The 22130-nt window shown below is 36.5% G+C and overlaps 1 protein-coding gene across 1 annotated transcript; it reads right to left on the bottom strand.

Annotated features, from left to right (window-relative positions):
• Positions 1-19635: 19635 nt before the first annotated feature.
• On the bottom strand, positions 19636-20469 carry LOC131858508 (F-box/LRR-repeat protein At3g26922-like). The gene has a single exon (XM_059211758.1). The coding sequence runs from the start codon at positions 20467-20469 to the stop codon at positions 19636-19638; it is 834 nt and encodes a 277-aa protein (XP_059067741.1).
• Between the last annotated feature and the right edge of the window lie 1661 nt (positions 20470-22130).

The raw sequence follows: 22130 nt of genomic DNA, 5'->3' as shown, positions 1-22130 counted from the left end.
AGAGTCTTTAATATTAGGAATGTTGTCTTAGTCCAGTGTCTAAAGAAAAGTTAAATAATTATACAAACATTCTAATATATTTTTAATAAATATTAATGTCAATTGATACTATCAATCATAATGACACAAATCAATATAATATAACATAATTCATACTTTCTTTTTTGCACTAGTGATGGGGAGCGCAAGCGAGAGTGGGTTGAGGGCTAGGGTTTCTACCATCGGTGAAGAAGCTATAGGGGAGGATAATGAGGAGGATGGAAATGGATTTGATGTTGAAGCGGGTGTGGCTGAGGTGGCTACTGGTCTATCATGGGCTTCAGTTGATACCAAAGCTCATCTTGAGCCTTGTTTTTCTTGTGGCCGCTCTCTACCCCCTCTTGGTCTTTCAGAGCATGATGGTGGTGGCAGAGATGGTGCTCTTGGTGTGTGCAGTGATGATGGGGATTGTGAGCTGGATGTCTTTGCCTCTTCATCTGAAGGCAATGGGTTTCTTCACGGCGAGTGGGTTGGTTTGGAAAGGGCTGGTTTAGCCAGATCCTGGGTTTGTGGTGTGCCCCTCTGGGTTTGGATACCTGTAAGGAAGTTAAGTAGCGGAAACAACTTCCTACACTAACCTTGAGAGGAGGGTAATGCAAAACTTTTTCAGATCATTACAACAGTTACAGAAAATAGAAATAGATATAATAGCAATCATACCACAACACAGTGATTTACCTGGGGAAAACCCTTTCAGGAGAAAAAACCCCACCCTCCAAAAGCAGCTCAATATTTTATTCAGCAATCAAAAACAGATTACAACATACTTGCAGAGCAAGCTCTTCGCAGGAGTACCACTAATCAGAGATTCAGAGGCAACTCAATAGCCATAAGACTCTTACACCCAACCTCTATCTCACACACCTCATAAATAGGAGATACAATACAAGAAACCGTCAAACGGTATTACAAAACCATGGGCTAAAACCACCCAATAAGGTGTAGCCAACCTTATCTCCCTTCTAGATGCCCTATGACATGTTAAAGCACACATCAACACATGTCGCTCCCTTTTTACAGCTCACTTATGTATCCGATACAAATTATTTTTCCTATTTCAGGAGTACAAACTTCCGGAGGCCATAACTTGAGAACCGGATGTCCGATTGATGAACCGTTTGAAGCGCCGGAAAGCTCACGAAGTGCTCTATCATCTCGTAACCCACTTCGCCGGTTACGGCCACTTTTCAGGGCTTTTCGGAGCCTCTAAAGTCTCCAAAATTAAATTTAAATATTTTATTGCACCCCTCTAAGACAAAAACTTTAATATCTTCAAAACTAGCTGTGACCTTGCGACGCAACTTTACCGGAATGCTTATCTAGCCAACCAGAAGCTTCAGGGAGAGTTTCGCACCATTTCGTGCTCAAATGAAAACTTACTGTAAATAGTAACCTCGCATAAATGCAAGGTTAAGACACCATTTTTCCCAACAAATCTCCCACTTGTCGAACACCTTGCAGGAGCAGAAGGGAATGTCAACACAATGAATCAATTGCTAGGGGCCATAAGGCCCATAGACTCTAAACACCATCTGAACTTCTCTGTGTTCACAGCCTTAGTTAAAGCATCTGCAACATTCATCAAAGTTTCCACCTTAACCAGCTTCACCCTACCATCTTCGACCATATCTCTAACAAAATGATACTGAACATCAATATGTTTGGTCCAGGCATGAAATGTCAGGTTCTTAGCTAGGCTAATTGCACTTTGACTGTCACAGTAAACTGTCACTGTACCTTGTTTTATTCCAATATCCGAACACAGTCTCTTAAGCCAAATGGCCTCTTTACAAGCATGAGTAGCTGCCATATACTCTGCTTCAGTAGTGGATAAAGCAACCACAGCCTGTCGCTTACTCATCCAACTAATTGCACCACCAAACAAAGTAAACACATAAGCACTGGTGGATCTTCTGCTATCAATATCACCTGCCCAATCTGAATCCACATAACCATGGATATCAAGGGAAGTCATGTCTCCAACTGAATTACCATGATAACACAAAGAATACTCTGAAGTACCCTTCAAATATCTAAAGACTCTTTTGACTGCATCCCAATGAACTCTACCAGGATTAGACATATATCTAGAAAGTACTCCCACTGCTTGGGCACTATCTGGTCTAGTACAGACCATAGCATACATCAAGCTTCCAACCGCACTCTGGTAAGACACTCTGCTCATGTCTTCCATCTCCAATGGGGATGTAGGATAATCTGAAATAGATAGTTTCATTCCAACTATAAAAGGAACACTTAATGGTCTACAATTCTGCATGTTGAACCTCTGTAACACTGAATTCACATACTTACTCTGGCCTAGCCATAGCTTTCTGTTCACCCTATCTCTTCTAATTTCCATCCCAAGAATGTGCTTTGCTGCACCAAGATCTTTCATTTCAAATTTAGCAGCGAGCTGAGACTTCAGTTCTGAAATCATACCTTTCCCTTTACCAATGAATAACATATCATCAACATACAATGCAACGAATAAGAAATGATCACCATAAGATTTATAATAAACACAGTGATCTGATTTAGAACGTTCAAATCCCAAACTCAACACATATGTATCAAATTTCTGGTACCACATCCTAGGACTTTGTTTGAGGCCATACAAAGATTTCTTCAATTTACAGACCAAATTACTTTTGCCTTTCACCACATAGTGCTCTGGCTGTGTCATATAAATATCTTCCTCCAAATCACCATGAAGGAAAGCAGTTTTCACATCCATTTGCTCAACCTCTAAATCATAAGCAGTAGCAATAGAAAGCAAAAATCTAATGGACGTCATTTTTGGAATAGGAGAAAATATCTCACCGTAATCAACACCCTCAACCTGAGAGTAGTCTTTTGCAACCAACCTTGCTTTATACTTCTCAATGCTTCCATCTGAACCAATCTTTTTCTTGAACACCCATTTACAACCAACAGGTTTTCGTCCTTCAGGCAATGGTACAAGATCCCATGTATCATTCTTTTTCAAAGCTGCCATTTCTTCCTCCATAGCAATCTTCCAGGATTCTACATCATTCATACCTAATGCCTCTTCTACAGATTTCGGTTCATCCACACTAGTATTCAGAGCAAAAATACATCTCCAATCATCAGGTGAATACCTTTCAGCTGGTTGTCTATGTCTTGTAGACCTTCGAACAAGCTGAGTTGGAGGTTCTTCCTCCTCTTCTGAAGATCCAGAGCTAGATGAGCTCTCCTCAAATTCTTGCCTATCTAGGGGTCTCAATTCAACTCTTTCAGGTGTAGAAGGAAGTTGAATCAGATCTTCTTTTTTAGTCTGTTCTGACTGCAATGTAACAGAAGGAGACTTAATTTCTCTAAAAATAACACTTCTACTGTGAATTACCTTTTGTGCAACAGGGTCCCAAAGCTTGTATCCTTTCACACCATAACTATACCCGATGAAGATACATTTCACAACCTTGTTCTCCAACTTTGTTCGCTTCTCCTTTGGCACATGTGCATATGCCTCACAACCAAAAAACTCTAAGATGTCTCAATGAAGGCTTGTGACCTGACCATGCTTCCATAGGCATTTTATCAACAAGAGCTGATGTAGGAAACCTGTTAATCAGGTAGCAAGTAGTGGCAACAGCTTCAACCCAAAACTTTTGTTCGAGACCAGCACCACTCAACATAATCCTAGCCTTCTCCATCAGTGTCCTGTTCATTCTTTCTGCAACTCCATTCTGTTGTGGAGAATACGGAGTTGTCTTCTGCCTGTTAATTCCACAGTCTTTATAGAATCTATCAAAATCATTAGAGCAAAACTCACCGCCATTATCAGTTCTCAAACATTTTATTTTCTTTCCAGTCTGCAACTCAACCATTGCTTTAAATTCTTTAAAACGACTAAAAACTTCAGATTTACTCTTTAGAAAATATACCCATGTCCTTCTACTAAAATCATCAATAAATGAAACATAATATGTGGATTTTCCAATCGAAGAGACATCTACTGGACCAAACACATCAGAATGGATAAGATCCAAAACACCACAAGTTTTATGAGAACTCGAGTAAAACTGAACGCGGTTTTGTTTTCCATAAATGCAATGCTCACAGAAATCAAAGTCAAGATTACAATCATTCAAACCTTCAACAATATTTTTATTTTTCAAGGTCCTTAGACCCTTTTCTCCAATGTGGCCAAGTCTCTGGTGCCATAACATAGTCTTCTTTGCAGGTAACTTTGCTTCAGACGAAAGAGCACCCTTAGGTACCCAAAAACCATTTCCATCTGCTGAAGGTGAAACCTTCAAATCTTCCAGTGAAGTATTCGCAGATTTACTTTTTACAGAAGTGCTATTACACTCAACAGTGTATGCTTCAAGCTTATACAAAGTGCCAAACCTGACACCTCTAGCAACTACCATAGCACCCTTAATCATCTTACATCCTATTTCAGAAAAGACTACCTGCACACCCGCATCTATCAGTTTGCTCACAGATAACAGGTTTTGTGTTAATCCAAGGATATGCAGCACACCATTAATCTTTTTTATTCTACCATCAGAAAACCTGATTCTAACTTTACCTCGACCAACAATGTCTAGAGGTGAATCATCACCCAAGTACACCTTACCTCCATTAAATCCTTCATATTCAGAAAACCAATTTCTATTGGAAGTCATATGAAAAGATGCACTTGAGTCAATTAGCCAGGCATCATCACCTACATGAGTCACCAAGGCCGCAATAAATGCATCGCCATCTTCCTTGTCGGACTCAGAATCAGAATCAAACTTTTTCTTTTTCTTCTTCTTTTCTTCTTTGCAGTCCTTACGGATGTGGCCTGGTTTACCGCAATTCCAGCAAATGACTTTGGACTTTCCAGGAGATTTCGATCTCCCTTTGGATTTGGACTTGCCGCGCTTCTCATTCTTCTTGCCTTTCTCCTTAGGTCTTCCACGAACGGTTAGGGCTTCCTTTGAACTGATGGATACCTTCCTTTGCATCTCTTCATCGAGTAGGGCACCCACCACGTCTTCAGATTTCAAAACAACAGAAGTACTACCGATAGCCATAACAAGAGAATCCCACGAATCAGGCAAAGAACAAAGCAAGATCTGACATTTCTCCTCCTCGTCCATCTTAACACCAATGGATACTAATTGAGCCACCAACATATTGAATGCTTCCAGGTGGTCTGCAATTCGTCCACCCTCTTCCATCTTCAATGAATACAATTTCTTTCTTAAGAAAATTTGATTTAATAAAGATTTCACTTGATACATCTCACCAAGGTTAGTCCATAGCTTCTTTGCAGAGTTTTCTTCATGGACATTGATCAGAACAGAGTCTGCCAGGCACAGTCTGATTAGACCCTTGGCTTTCCGGTCCATAACATCATACTGAGCTGCCGCAGTAGGATCTAAGGGCCTTTGGACATTCACATCAACAGCATCCCAAAGATCTCGATCTATTAGCAGATCTTCCATCTTCAGCTTCCACATCTCAAAATTACTTCCATTAAATTTCTCCACCTCTATTCTCCCTGACGAACTCGCCATCTGAATATTCCTACAACAAGATCAAAAAGTGTCTTCTACACAAGCTCCCACTCAAATCTGGATTAGTTCAAAAAACCCAACTGCCCACAATTGAAACCAAAGGTGATCAAGCTCTGATACCACTTGTAAGGAAGTTAAGTAGCGGAAACAACTTCCTACACTAACCTTGAGAGGAGGGTAATGCAAAACTTTTTCAGATCATTACAACAGTTACAAAAAATAGAAATAGATATAATAGCAATCATACCACAACACAGTGATTTACGTGGGGAAAACCCTTTCGGGAGAAAAAACCCCACCCTCCAAAAGCAGCTCAATATTTTATTCAGCAATCAAAAACAAATTACAACATACTTGCAGAGCAAGCTCTTCATAGAAGTACCACTAATCAGAGATTCAGAGGCAACTCAATAGCCATAAGACTCTTACACCCAACCTCTATCTCACACACCTCATAAATAGGAGATACAATACAAGAAACCGTCAAACGGTATTACAAAACCATAGGCTAAAACCACCCAATAAGGTGTAGCCGACCTTATCTCCCTTCTAGATTCCCTATGACATGTTAAAGCACACATCAACACGTGTCGCTCCCTTTTTACAGCTCACTTATGTATCCGATACAAATTATTTTTCCTATTTCAGGAGTACAAACTTCCGGAAGCCATAACTTGAGAACCGGGTGTCCGATTGACGAACCGTTTGAAGCACCGAAAAGCTCGCGAAGTGCTCTATCATCTCGTAATCCACTTCGCCAGTTACGGCCACTTTTCAGGGCATTTTGAAGCCTCTAAAGTCTCCAAAATTAAGTTTAAATATTTTATTGCACCCCTCCAAGATGAAAACTTTAATATCTTCAAAACTAGCTGTGACCTTGCGACGCAACTTTACCGGAATGCTTATCTAGCCAACCAAAAGCTTCAAGGAGAGTTTTGCACCATTTCGTGCTCAAATAAAAACTTACTATAAATAGTAACCTCGCATAAATGCAAGGTTGAGACACCATTTTTCCCAACAATACCCACCCTAGTTGGCAGGGCTACCTAGCTTCTCTCCTCGGCTCTGCCGACCTCCTTCTTAGAGGCTGCATCTGTTATCTCTAGGCTAGCTGTGGTTGGATTTGTTGCATCTTTCAAAAGGCCCTTCCTTTGATTTGGGACCCAGGTGGATCTTCAGCAACATGGTTCTTCCTTAGGTTTGTGTGCTCTCCCCTCGCCTTGGGTTGTCTTCTTTCCTTGGGGTGGGATATTTTGTTTGATGTTTCTTTTCTCTTTCTCATGGCGACAATGTCTTTTTCTAAAAGCCTGGTTGAAGACCATGAGAGTGGTGATGCACTATTTTCTTCGAGTGCCCTTTCCCCTCTTTCTTTTGATTGATCTGGAAGGCCTTTGGGGTTTCTTTTAATTCTTTTGGATACTATTCTTTTTTGGTGTTTGTTGGAAGATTTGATGATGGGTTGTCTTCTTGGGCCTAGTCGTATTTTTTCTTGCAATATCTCTTGGCCTTCCCTCTTTCTACAATTTGAGTTCTTTTCAGTTAGCCTTATTGAGGTGGCCCTTCCCTCTCTAATGGTGGTGATGGAAGGCCTATCACATTGAGGTGGATAGATGCTTCACCTCAAAATCCATTTCAAAGGTTAAGGGAGTGTTTCAAAACCCCCATGTTTTGGTTCAGTTTTTGGTGGTCTTAATTGGGAGCCATTGTAAAACCCAATTCGAAGGTTAGGGGAGCCTTTCAAAACCCTCATCTTTGGCTGGATGTTGACAGTTTTGAAGGGCCCAACTTAGTTTGTGATTATTTTTGGTTAAGGGTCGGGCTAGCCTTTTGTTGCCTAATGTTTCTATATGTGGGTAGGGGTCTTAGGTTGTTCATACTCAATTTGAAAATCATACAAGTGTTCTTAAATTCTTGTAAACAAAGATTAAAGCTTAAACAATACAAGAGAAAATCTATTTTGTTTCATACTATTAATTTGTAATCCTAACTCTTCTTTTTTATTATAAACTGGCAAGCATATGCTAATTAATTACAAAATCATCATTTGGTGTTAATTTTTTATATTCTTAAGAACTAATAAATTTAAAACATTATAAATTATAATAAAAAAATTATTTATTTGATTCCAAAACATTTGATCAATCATTGCTTTAGGATCTATGTGCTCTTCCTTGAAATATAATAAAAATATAGTTCATATAATGAAAAAAACATCATTTTGTATTGATTGTTTATATTCGTAGCAACCAATAAATTTAACACATTTGATTAATCATTTGTTCAAGACCTATGTGTTTTTCCTTGGAATATAGTTAAAATTATAATTCATATAATAAAAACAAGAAATAAAAGTTTTATTCCTAATGAGATAGTTTAATCTCATACAAATTTCTAAATATTAATTTGCAATCCACTAACATTCTATATGTTATTTTAAAGGATTATATTTATGCTATGATAGAAAACCAATTAACTGTAACAAGAAAACTAATATGTTGTTAGATGTACATCTAAAGGCAAGGATGATCACGGATAACTTTTATATTTATTTTATTTACTTCAAATTATTTTCTTCAATTTAAAACTATTTATCAATTATTTATTTTAGTTGTATTATTTATATTTTATTTTATTTTTTATATGTTAAACAAATTATTAAATTTAAAATTATATATTCTTTATACAAATAAAAAACTTATTCATGCAATGATAGGACACACATCTAAATAATAAATTTTTTAATGTAGCTTGATTAACAATAATATTTATTTTAGATGTTTCATTAAAATGTCTATAATATTAAAAAATAAAATAAAATATTAATATATATATAGATATACATATTGAGGCAAATGCTAAGTACAAATATATTAGATTAGATATAAAAGTATTTAGAAAGTACATAAAAGTAATAGAAAACCAAAAAATGACACAGTTAGCTAATGCAAAACTAGATGTAGAATCAACAAAGAAAAAATGTATAGAGAGAAGCTCAATCCGTCACAACTATCATGGAGGGACAAATATACAGTATATAACCATTGAGTAAAAAATGATAGTATAAAATATTATTATTTGTTTGTATTATAGTATAAATTAATAATGTTTAGAGACATTTTATAATGACAATAAAGGATGGAATGAAATTATGGGTTCACTGTGTTAATGTTAACTTTTATTTTTTCTTTTTAATTTGACAATCAATGTTAAAGTATTAATATTAATTATAAATTTAATATTTTTCAAATAAACACCATATAAAATAGAGATATTTAAAAACAGGCTCTGTTTCATGATACACTAATTCCCAAAATAAAAGGAGCCATAGAAGAAGTCATCAATGTGAAAGTAGTTGGTAAAAAGTATAGTTCCTATTCTTCATGGGACAAAGAGATGGAAAGACTTTGGAATTTAATGAAGACTCGTGACTATAAGCTTAGGGATAAGAAGCAGATCAGAGACACTACGGTATGGTCTCCTCCTAAGACTAGAATTATAAAGGTTAATTTTGATGGAGCTAGCTGTGGCAACCCAGAGAAATCAAGATATGGGGCTATAATAAGGGACGAATTTGGCAACTTTGTCGGGGCTAATTATGGTCCTTTAAGAATCAACACAAATAATATGGCAGAAATGGTAGGGCTAGTAGCTGGAATGGAATGGTGTGTGGCCTGTTGCTTCCAGAACGTTGAAGTAGAGGGCGACTCGCAAATCATTTTGAATGGGATCTCCAAACAGAGATTTGAAAACTGGAAACTAGAGGCGTATCATCCTAAAATCAAAAAATTATGTGATAGCCTCAATAGTTTGACCTTTAAACACATATACCAAGAAGGCAACTTGGTAGCAGACTGGCTGGCAAATAGAGGAGTAGATTGCGACAGCCCAAAACAAATGTCCAAAAAGGAGGATCTTGTAGAAGGACTACTTTCAGTCCTCAAAGCAGATAAAGTAGGAATTCCAAGAACTGGAATTGGATAGAAGAGATATGTCTAAGATAAACAGTGTGCATCGAGGATGAGAGAAACCGTTTTAATTATGCCACGATTGCACATAGTACTAGAGTTTTGTCATATTTGAAATTTCTTCTTTTTGGAAGAAGGTCAACAATGACTAGTTACAGAGACAAGTATGGATAGTTTGGTTAGAAGAGCACAGGCTCAGAAAATGGATGGATCTCAAAATTGAGGCAGTATGAAGAATAAAATTTTTGGTTCACATGGGCCTTGAGCAGATCCACAAGCCTAGAAAAGATACTTTTCGAAAAAGATATGGTCACAGAGAGAAAGATTATAGCACGTAGAGGACTATGCTTCAATAGACATACCAGTCCTCAGCTATTTAAGGCGTATGGGAAAGGCTTAGGCCTTGAAGGAAATTTTTGAATTCTCTGGGGAGAGTAATAGGAATATAGTTGACCATGGCCTACTTTGGAAGAATCAGCTATGTAAATTGTGAAAACTCATTGATCGCATAGTTGAGGAATTTGTTTAACACTGAAGAGTATGTTTATGACTCTATTAGGGGGTTAGTGGGAATTACTTTAAATTTGGACAGACACTGGTGTGATGCTTTGGTATTGGAAGTCATTCTCCTCCCATTAGTGGATATTATAGAATCGAAGGAGAGTGTGGTCGAGCTGTTAACAGGCTTCCTTAAACCCTTTATTGTAGATACAGTTGCAGAATCCATATTGGGCCTACAGGAATATGTTAGAGTCAGCATTTTGAAGATTTATTTCAATTTGAGAACTACCTTCGGTCGGATTCAGAGGAAGAAGAAGAGAGTGAAGGAGAAGACATGCAAGAAGAAGAGGACATAGTGGACAGCGAAGATAGAGAGGTGGACTCTGTGAGCAGTGAGGAGGTTCAAGAAATTGGCCCGTAGATAAGTGTGGAGGGAAGAGAGGGAGATTCAAATAGTCGATCTCTGAAAAACAAACTTAAAAATCATGCATTTAACTTTATAGAAATTAAAAACCATATATCAAAACAAAAAAAATCATATTTCTAATTGGTGGAGAAGCAATTGAGTAATAACCAATTAACAAAAAATTGATGACAACCCATTACAATTGTACTAGCCTAAGGCAAGTGATAATAATCATGCATATTTAATATTTTAGCTTGAGGATAAAAAGCTTATAGTTAAACAATACATAATGAGTAAATTATAATTAAGGAATAAGGAGTGTAATGAAGGTTAAGGTTCAATTAGAGTAATCATTTCACTGGGGGTTAGAGTTTGGGTTAGATTTGGGGTTCATCAAATATAGATATGATTAAATTAAGGTTACTAGTATTTAGTGTAATAACATGGTGAAGTAAAAGACAGTAATAATAATAATATATATCTAATATATTTTCTTGAGGATAACATGCTTATAGTTAAACAATAAACAATGAGTATATTATAATTAGGGGGATTGTAATGAGGGTTAAGGTTCAATTAGAGTAATCATTTCACTTGGGGTTACATTTTGGGTTAGATTTGGGGTTCATCAAATGTAGATATGATTAAACTAATGTTATTAGTATTTAATGTAATAACAAAATTATGTAAAAGACAATAATAATATATATTTAATATTTTAGCTTGATGATAAAATACTTATAGTTAAACATTATATATTCAGTAGACTATAATTACAAAATACGGATTGGAATGAGGGTTTCATTTAGTTAGAGTAATCATTTCACTTGGACTTAAGGTTTGGGTTAAATTTAGGGTTCATCAAATATAGATATAATTAAATTAGGGTTACTAGTATTTAATGTAATAACACAATGAAATAAAAGACAATAATAACTATAGATATTTAATATTTTAGCTTGAGGATAACTTCCTTATAGTTAAACAATACATAATGATTATATTAGAATTAGGGAATAAGGATTGGAATGAGGGTTTCTAGGTTCAATTAGAGTAATCATTTCACTTGGGGTTAGGGTTTGGGTTGGATTTGGAGTTCATCCAATATATATACGATTAAATTAAGGTTACTAGTATTTAATGTAATAAGACAATGAAGTAAAATACAATAATAATCATATATATTTAATATATTCGCTTGAGGATAACATGCTTATAGTTAAGAGATACATAATGAGAAGACTATAATTAGGGGGACTGAATGAGTGTTTAGGTTCATTTAGAGTAATCATTTCACTTGGGGTTACGATTTGAGTTAGATTTGGCATTCAGAAATTTATATATGATTAAATTAGGGTTACCATTATTTAATGTAACAACACAATGAAGTAAAAGACAATAATAATCATATATATTTTATATTTTAGGTTGAGGATAACTTGCTTATAGTTAAACAATACATAATGAGTGGATTTTAATTAAGGAAAGCCTTGGACCACAAGATTAGGCTACACATCCCTACCAAAGTGGATGATGAGAAACAGGGCAGTGCGTTTAAGGAAAATAAAGGCGAGATAAACAAGGAGAGAGTGATGGGGAATTTTATATTGGAGGCTACCAAAGGTCAGGAGCAATGTTGGAAGTGGTTGGAGAAGAAAATTGGATCCCTAAAAGATGGGATTAAAGGAATTGTTGACACCTTCACGAAATCCCCTGGGCCCAACAAGTCTGAGATGATCATGAGTATGATCTAGAAAATTTTCTAGAATGTGGAAACCATGAAGGTTAACTAAGAGCACAAAATTGAGAAGCTGGAAGAGGATGTGAGTGAGATCAAGGAAAACCGGAACAATCTGGTGGAAATCAATAGGCAGGTGATGAATAATAGCACTGATGGCTTGAAAATGATTAATTCCATGATGACTGATTATAGAACCAAGACCATCGCTAGTGACCCTCCCATGGCTAAAAAGTAGAAAAAGATTTCTTTTGAGGGTGGATAGAGTAAGGCTGCTCGGAAGATTAGTTCGAGTCCATGTACTAGAACCAGGAGCCAGAGCAGGACTAGGGAACCTCTAGATTCATCATGGAGGACTTGGAGATGATTAATAGAAGTATTATTCAGTAAAAACACTGAATTGATACACTCTGTTAGTTGAGTGTGTGGTCCTATTTTTTGGTTCAACTTTTTTTTTTTTTTTTTGTCGGCCCGTGTGGGGCTCGTCCCCTGTTCTGCTTAGTTTTTTGGTCTAGTTGGCTACTGGCCTTGGTCTGTAATACTTTGGGTTCTAGGTCCCTGTAAAACCTATTTATCTTTATCAAAAATATCTTTACAACACTTACCAGATACCTTACATCTGGTCTTGAACCAATTCCTCCTCTGTAAGGGCTCTTCTTCTCCTCGAGTATGACACAAATCTCTCCTCATCATCAACAATTTCCATCTTTTGATTTATTAGTTGATTTGGTGGATATTTTTTCCACCATGTTGTTCCCCCGGTATTCTCTGCCTTCTTTCACTCGAAAGAATGATGTCTTTCTCCTTCACACTTAAAGCAAGTACCTCTAAACACTCTCTTATCTTGTCTATTGTCATCTTTTCTAAATTTCTTATTCCGGTGGCCATCTGGTTCTCTCCTCTAGTAGAATTTTTTGTCATCCTTCCAGTATGAATTTCCATCTTTGCTTGCTTCCTTTTCCTTCTTCTGATTTGTACAAGTTCCTCTTCCACCTTGGAATCTTCGTCTCAAAAACTGTCCACCTCTACCTCTATGTCTCTACTCATGTCTTTTGTTCAGCTTCTCTTCTGCTTTGAGGGAATACTAATAAGCCTCTTTAACACTTTGTAACTTGATCAAATTAAGTTCATCTTGTATAGACATCTGCAATCCATTCAAATATCTTGCAACTTGTTCAACTTAATCATCAACATGTTTGGATTTGATATTCAACTTGTAAAATGCTTTGGTGTACTCCTTCACACTAGATTCCTTCTGCTTTAAATTATGCAACTTCTGAAATAGATTCACTTGATAATCATATGGCATAAATTTTGATTTCAACTTAGAAACCATCTAATCCCATGCCTTGATCTTCTCTTTACCTCTTCTCTATCTATCAACCTGCAAATTTTCCCACCAAAGAGATGCATGTCCTTTCAACTAGGTACAAGCATATTTCACCTTCCTTTCCTCTATAGTGTTCTCCAAATCAAAATATTTCTCCATCTCCAAGATCCAATCCATCAATTCATCTGAATCCAACTTTCCATCATATTCCAGTGGGGTAAAATGAGGTTTAGTATTCACCCTACTCAAAACCCTCTCTTCATCCAGATCAATCACCGGTGGGTTTACTTGTTCTATCAGGGCTTCTTCTGCTTCATCTTCACTTACATCCTCAATATGCCAACCTCTTCTCTGCGTTGTCTTAATGGCTTCCAATCGAGCTGGAATTCCTCTCAAATTTTCCATCATTGTCGGGTGTTCATTCCCACACACTCCAACATTCCTATTTCCTCTTTGTTCCATCTTCACACCAATCCTCTATAGTTGGAGGTCGAATCCACAATCCACCACCCCACAATAATTTATTATCAGGACAACGCAATCTACGGAATGGAATCTCACTCTAATACCACTTGGTGCAGTCACCGGTTAGGAGGTACTTCAAAAAGATCAATCCGAACTAGTCAGCAAGAGTAGACACAATGAAATCACAAGGATATGGTTGAGGAAATGTAAAACGGAATGAATTATATCATTAAAAAATGATTACAATCAACCAATAACATCCGGATTACAAAAAATGGCTCACATGCCTACTAAAACATGCTCAATTATAGAATAGGTCACAATCGGGACCTCAAAACTAAAGATCTAACTTCTATTTTGTCTAATACCTTCCATCTTTATTCTAATGCTTAATTACAATAATTTATATGATCTAAGAGATCAAGTCAGCCCAAAAAGGGATCAAATATTGAAAATCCAAAGGATGAAGTGTAGAACACAGGGAAGGTCAGCCACACACCAAGGAACATCAAAATCAATGCTCAGGGCTCCACAAGCTATGGAAGGGATCCAATAGATCACTAATGCAAATATGTATAGGTAACTAGTACCAAAAAACTGTCTCAGAAACCAGTAGAGATAACTTACTAGAAAATGATCCAAATACTTTGCGGTTTGGGAATAAGGAAGATGATCAAGTCTTGAAAAAAAATCCAACTCCACAAGATCTAGTGAGCTAATGCCAACTACTAGAAAGGAAATATTTCTTTTGGTTGATGCGAGATTACCAAGAATTAGGAATTCTCCTACATCAAATTGATTATTTTTTATTACATGCTTGGGAAATCCTTTTTGGTGTTTTGGAATTCTAAGATTAATTTTCCCATATCCGTGGTTGAAAGAGGAATTGTTTTATCTTCCGTGAAGGGGCTCTATGTTGTAAATCTTGTTTCATTTTCACATGTATCCTTTGTTTGAATCTAGATGTAGGATTGTGTTGTTTTGGAGAGTCGGTGTCCATGTTTCTTAGTATGTTGTCTACTATTTCTATGGATTGCTAGAAGTGAGTTTTGTGTATGAAGTTGGAAGTGACTCTGTGCAGAGTCGGAGAATGTATGCCTTGATTTGGTTTATGCCTATTTATTTCATGTTGTATATTTTGTTAAGGGATATTTATGGCATGATGAACCTATGTTAAGGACGTAATCTATATTTGAGTGGACTCTGGTCTTAATCGTATAATTTTCATTTATTTATTAGTTGGTTTTTATTCTATGTTGCAAAAGTGTTAAGTTGGTGAAAGAGTGCAGTAAATTGTTTTTGTATATGAGCTATCTATTTTGTCATATGCATTATTATGTACCTTGTATGCACCACTCTATTGTCACTATGTCAAAGGCACCACTCTATTATTTGTATACACCATGATTTTATATGAAAGCGCTATTCTATTTCATAAATGTGCTAATCTAGTTAATATATGCTCTATAGTTAGTTTTGGATACACTGTTCTAGTTAAAGAAGCTACCATAGAATAGTTTGTATCTTCTAGTTCAGTCTGTGATTGTGTCAGTCTGTTGTATTAGGTTTTCTAAGTTGATTTTCATTGTCTGAGACTTATTTTGTCAGACTAGTGGCTCACTTAGTTCATGTCTATGTTTTTGAGATCGTGTGTTGTTCCAAATTATTCTATTTGATCTATGATTGGATTTATGATGCATTTGGTTATTAGATAAGACTACTATGGCTGCACTAATTTATTGAATTTTTATATTGGCTTTATATCATTCTTAAGGGTATTGGCTCTTGGTTATATATGTTGTTTGAGATTTTTGTATCTTAGCAATTTGGAATTAGTTGTGTTATGATGTCATTTAGATTTGGATCGTATGGTGGATGTTTGTGATATTATATTTGGAAGAGCCTTATTTGCATGAATATGTTATGTTATACCCTATGTTTAGGAGCATGATAGGGAGAGTGGCTTTCAAGTGAGTGTCGGGGTCTTGAGAGATATGTTACCTAAAGATGACTTGATATAGATGTCGAGGTCTAGACTACCAAGAGATCTCATTGAAAGTTTCCTATGTGTAAATAAGTGATAACCCTAAATAATAAATTAATGTAGATAGGAAGGGTAATATGCTTTCACATTAATAAGATAATGGATGGATTTGTGGTGCCTCACTCATGGCCTAGAGTGCTAGTACAGGCTCAAGATGAGATTCAAGAAGGCCTTGAAGAGGAAACTAAACTCCCTTGATTGTCTCAAAGGTTGAGATAATTCACATGGGTATCATGGGTTTTAGGGCAAGAGACCACTAGGATAATCCCTTTTTATGGTGATAGCATGCGACGACACTCTTCAATATATGCATCCTAGTTTCTTATGATTGGATTTGTTTGGCGGCCCATGGAGTCTTGTTATATTTGTTGTCTTGTGCATTATGGTTGAGCCTTATTTTGTGGTTTTAGTTTCATCTTGTGGATAGTCATGAGCTATATTATGTCCTTTAATTGTTAGGTTTCAACCTAGGTTTAGAGTGTGTATGGGATCTCAGGTCATTATCCATAGCATAGGGGGTGGACCTTATCAATTCCACATGGTCAGGTGGTTTGATGCCTTCTTCCATTGGGATTATCTCTCCATCAGATGTTTGTGTGTGTGGAGTGTATATTTTTATCTTTTCAAATTGAGCTTGGATTCTTGGAATGGATTCTATATTCTTGTGGTTAGATATATTACTGTAATCATGTACTTTGAAAAAATGCATTTATAATCTTGGACTATGATTCATTATAGTAGTTAGGGTAATTATGTGATGATCCTCGTGTATGGAATATGATATGTAAATGGAATATTAATATTGTAGCTTGGAGTTGTAGAGAGGTGAAGGTATTCTAGTGTAAAGTGGAAAATTGGATCCTAGTGACTCCCCACCTAGCAGAGAGAAAGGAAGCCACTAGGATGATTTTCACTTGGGAGTAACTTTACATTTAAAAGAGGGGCTTGAATCCACTAGATCCAAATCTGAGGGAAACAAGGATGTGAATTTCAAATGTATTGCAAGGGTTAAAGTGTGATTTACCCTCTTTTGTAAATGAGAAAGTTGACTTGTTGACTATGTGGATAAGATAGAGGAAATGAGTAAAATGAGCAGCTACCAGTTCGGGATCGCATTGTAACTTTGGATCTAAACTAATTTGACTTATACAAATCCATCTTACAAATTTAGAGAAAAGTCTTTTGGACCAAGGTGGGAATGTACATGGTCCTCCTCAAACTTCACGAAACAAAAAGGGTTCTTCTGTCTCTGCAAATGAAGCCCAAACCTGCAATTACAGTTGTGCCTTTGCAAGCTACATGCATAAAAGAGAGGGAGAATGGTTGTGGATAGGGGTTTGCCTCAGTCAAACCCTTGTTGAGGAATCAACCTTGAAATAAAGTAATTGAAAATGTTTGAATGTAAACAACGGAAATGTATGCCTTGTAGATCTGCAACTTGTTGATGATGATTGTTTTGCTTCTTGAATGTAACCACAAATGTTATATGAAATGACATGTAACATGACAAAACCTTAACACACACACATGCTTACAAATGAATGTTGTAATGTTGCTCCAATGGATGAAAGAAGAAGACTTGAATGCTTGAATGCTTGATGATAACCTTGAAATCTCGTATCTTATCCTTATGCCCCTTATCCTCAATGAGGGAATTGAATCCTCTTTTATACATGCCTCAAGAAATAATTTTCAACCACCGAAGGAAAAGAAAGAGGAATTGGAAATCTCAAAGATAAATTATGCATAGGAGACCTAGCAAAACAAACCAAGGGCCACCCTAAGGGGTGGGGAAAAGGGCCCCATGCCCCTATCCTATCCTATTTTGGGGCCCAAATAAGGTCTAGAGCATCCACATATCTTAAAGAAAGAAGGGTGAAGGGGTGAGAATGCATAAATAGGTCTTTGTTAGGGAAGGAGATGCTGTCGCCAAGGTGAGGACCTAGAATGTGGTTAAAATTGCAAGGGTTGCAATTTTATGACACTACATTTAGCCCCCACTTTAGCAAGAGTATGGCCTACAACAACTATCGGTAAAGTAGAATGAAAGGAAAGATGAAGATGAGTGATGTGGAGAAATAACACAAGGAGTATAAGACACCACTAATATTGAGAAGAAAAAACCCCCAATCTCACAGTCTCAAGTCACGCCAACATACACAAGAGAACACAAAACAAAAAGGCACAAGACACACAAAAACAAAGACAAAGCACAAAAAGACACATGACAAGAATAAGACACAAGATGAAGAACTAACTAGCTGAAGAGACCTCGATACTCATTTGTCTCAACAACTAATCAGGACACAAAGACCAATGGCATCACATAAACAAAAGCGATCACATAAAAGAGAAAAATTGACATCATCCATGAACCATCAAAAGAAAAACTATGTGTTCATGAGAGGAAGAAGAGAGAGAACATAAATACACACTTTGGTGATCCATGAGAAGAAAAGAATAGAAGAAAGAAACCATGGATGTCTCACCCCTAAAACTAGGTAATCCATGGAGAGAAGGACATGGAAAATCTCACCCCTAGAGCCTACCTAGCTGATCCATGTAAAGAGAGAGAGTGAAAACACCACTAGTTCCGCTCAACTTCATGCACGTGTGTGCAAGTGAGGTTAAAAGAACCTCATAGGAGTCTATGCCCAAGTACACTACAATCTGTATAGAATGTATAGTACAAGTGTCAAGAAAGGTGTGACATCCCTCTCTAAGAGTTTGTGCTCTGGTTCCAAGAATAATCACCCCATATAAAAGAAAAGTGGTGTCAGCTTTCTCTAAGAGACCATGCTCTGGTTCTAAGAATGACCCATTGTACAAGAAAATAAGAAGTGAAGACATATCGCTCTACGATTATGTGCTCTGGTTCTGAGATTGATCCACTGTACAAGAGAAAAGTGACCACATCTTTCTCTAAGAGGCTTCCCTCTGGTTCCAAGAATGTCTCATTGTACGATAAAATTGATGGCATCTTTCTCTAAGAGGCCGTCCTCTGGTTCCAAGAATGTCCCACTTTACAATGCATGAGAGAATTATAGTACAAAGGAGTAGTTAGTTGTGTTTGTTGGAACTTTAGAATATCCTAAACTCTGTAATGATCACACAATTCACAAGTTTATGTTGGATTCGTTGGTCATCTTCCTGTGGCCATGAACAACCTTGATTTTGAGATATCCTTTTCCCAATCGATCAATTTGTTTCTCATGATTCTAGGGCAGCGTTTAGGAAGAAAAACCCTTGTTACACTTAATAGACCATTTTTAAGAAGAAAACCAAGAAAAGTCACTGCCTGTCCACCCTTGTCTGCCCCAATATGAGCATGCACCATCTTCAAATTTGGTAATGTCACCTCTGCTACTAAAATCTCATCTGATATCATCTCCTGCATCAATCATGATGTAAGAATTTGAAAGATACAATGTTATTCCACAAATATAAAAGGTCACTCACTAATCACTGATTGAGATTATTTAACTCCATACAAAATACTAACCTGGAAACACTAGCCATGTATTGTCAACTCTTCAAGCATAGGAAAACTATTAAGAATAGTAACAATGGGAATTCCTCTATTAACGGCGCTCTTGAAATTCCTTGTAGTAATTTAAGCCCTGAATGGCCCAAAATCCATAAGGCTGATTTCCATCAAGCGCGGGCAAGCTATCTCCAAAGATATATCAGGTCTTAGAATTCCTAGATTTAGGTACTTGAGATTGGAAGAACGTAAATTCAAGTTTTTCAACCCGAAACAACCGGAAATCATCAAATTTTGAAGATGTGGGCACGAGTCCATGAATCCTTCAAACATAGCATCATCCACATTCCAAATATCCACACAATAAATTATTTTCAATGATCGCAAAATCCCAAAATTAGTGGGAACCTTGGGAAAATTGATGTTATTCACTATTATGGTGGTAAGGTTGTCACACCTAAAAATAGAGTCCCCAAGCTCCGCGATGGAAGAAGCTTTAAGCCTCATCTTTCGATCTCTACAAGTGATTTGTAGTTCCATGCGTTCCACCTGTTTTGCAGCTGCAAGACGAATCCAATTGTTCAAATCGACAGCCTTTGGATCATCGAAGGCAACTTGAAGACACAAATTGTGAAGACGAGCATCGAGGTGGAGCAGAGCATTGTTAATTATGGCCTGTATTTTGTCATCCTTTTGTTTCTCAAAATCTTCGCTACAAAATTTGAGGATGGGTATTTTCCTCCGCAAGAATCGCCATCTTTGCGAGAGTAGGGAAGAGCGTACAACATCTCTGTAAGAAATCTTTGACAAAATATGATTTAAAAGAACATCATCTGATAATGCAGATAACCTGTCTGTTGCGGATGCTCTTACCATTAACCTTGTCCCTGCTGCTGTCTTACTTTCTCTTACCTTGTGTCTGCAATTACTATGCGGAATGGGGAAACTACAGAGAGCGCCCATCATGCAGAATGTGGAGTAACAAACCGCAGATTTAAAAAATCAATTTGTGCTGCGGAATATCACATATATAACAATACTAGAATGATCTCCAGAGAAATCTATATAGAAGACTATCGATGGAGAAATTAAATAAACCCTAATTTTTTTCATAATAGTAACACTAATTTGAATCTTAACTCTAATAATTATCCCTACTTTAACCGTAATTGAATTTTAAATGATTTATCATTCACACGACCTAATCGTATCTATCACTGAATCCTAAGCTTTATTTCTATTATATTATATTTCCATTAATATTATAATACTATTGTATTATATTATAAGAGATTTATGTTTAAATATATAATTTTACATTGTTATATTATAATATATTATATTAATTTATATTAAAATTTTAAAAATTAGATTAATTTTAATTCTAATCTAATTTTACCATAATCACAACCTTAAATGAATATTAATTGTAATTAAACTCTAACTTTAATCTTATTATAATTGAATCATACTTCTAATTGAAAAGTAACACTAAACCTAACCCTAACAAAAATTGTACCAAAATTGAATTGTGAGAGTAATGCTTAGTGAACAGTTACTCTAAAATCTAACTTGAATATTAAGTGAATGCTTACTCTAGTTAAACTAGAACCCTAATTCCAATGTTTATTCCATAATTATAATTCAATTATAATGTACACATTATATATTATTTACTTATAAGTAAGTTATACTAAAACTAAAAATTAAATGTCATTATTATTATCATTTACTTCGTTTTTCTATTACAATAAAATATAATTGCTTCTATAACTAGCTTATATATATAGAATAAACTGATCCAGATGGACTAGTGTTTCTTTCTTGGTGGGTTGTGGGGTTTTAGTTTTCCTTCCTTCCTTCCCCCCTATAGTTTGCAGTGGAAGGGCCCTTCAGAGTTTATATTTTTTTTTGGGTTTTCTCCCTCTCGCTTGGTAGGGGTTTTGTAAGGTTACAACTTAGTTTAGTGTTAGAGTTAGGTTTTAATTTGTGTACGATTTGTGTGTTTAATCTTTCTTAGTGTTTAATTAGGATTAGGGTTCTTGTCTAATTTCATTTACTATTCAAATCGGTTCATAATTAGGGTAAATTTGGTTTAGTTAACATAATGTTAGGAATAACAATCACATCTGAGAATACTCTCAATACGGAGAGCAGCAGAGGAGGAGGTAGGGTTTCCTCTAGAGATTGCGATGATGGAGAGGCGGATGATGACAGTGATGATGGTTCCCATGATCACCCACTGTTTGGTCGGGCCACAAGTATGGAGACTCGGTGTTCTCTATCTCACATTGTTGACGGTGTTTTGGTGGTTGTTCCGGTTGGGTTCCCATGGGTGTTTGGGTGTCAAAAGACCTAGTGTCTTTCAGCCCTTTGTAGCTTTTGTGGTGTCTGGGTTGTCATCGGATCTCCCTCCCTTGGTCTATGCGTGATGGTCACGTCTCCTGCGGTTGGATTTTGTGATGCTTGGCTTGTGCTGGGTCGTGGGCTGCTTGGCAAGTGCAGTGGGGTGTAGAGTAGGGTTGGAGGTCCTTCTCTTAGCCCTGCTGGTGATCTCACTGTTGACTAGTTCGAGGGTCATGGTCCTCAGTCTTTGGGGCTTTTAGGTTTTGTCTCGGGGCATG

This window comes from Cryptomeria japonica, chromosome 9 (assembly GCF_030272615.1).
Source record: "Cryptomeria japonica chromosome 9, Sugi_1.0, whole genome shotgun sequence".
Taxonomy (NCBI): domain Eukaryota; kingdom Viridiplantae; phylum Streptophyta; class Pinopsida; order Cupressales; family Cupressaceae; genus Cryptomeria; species Cryptomeria japonica.
This window is presented reverse-complemented; position numbering and strand designations above follow the sequence as displayed.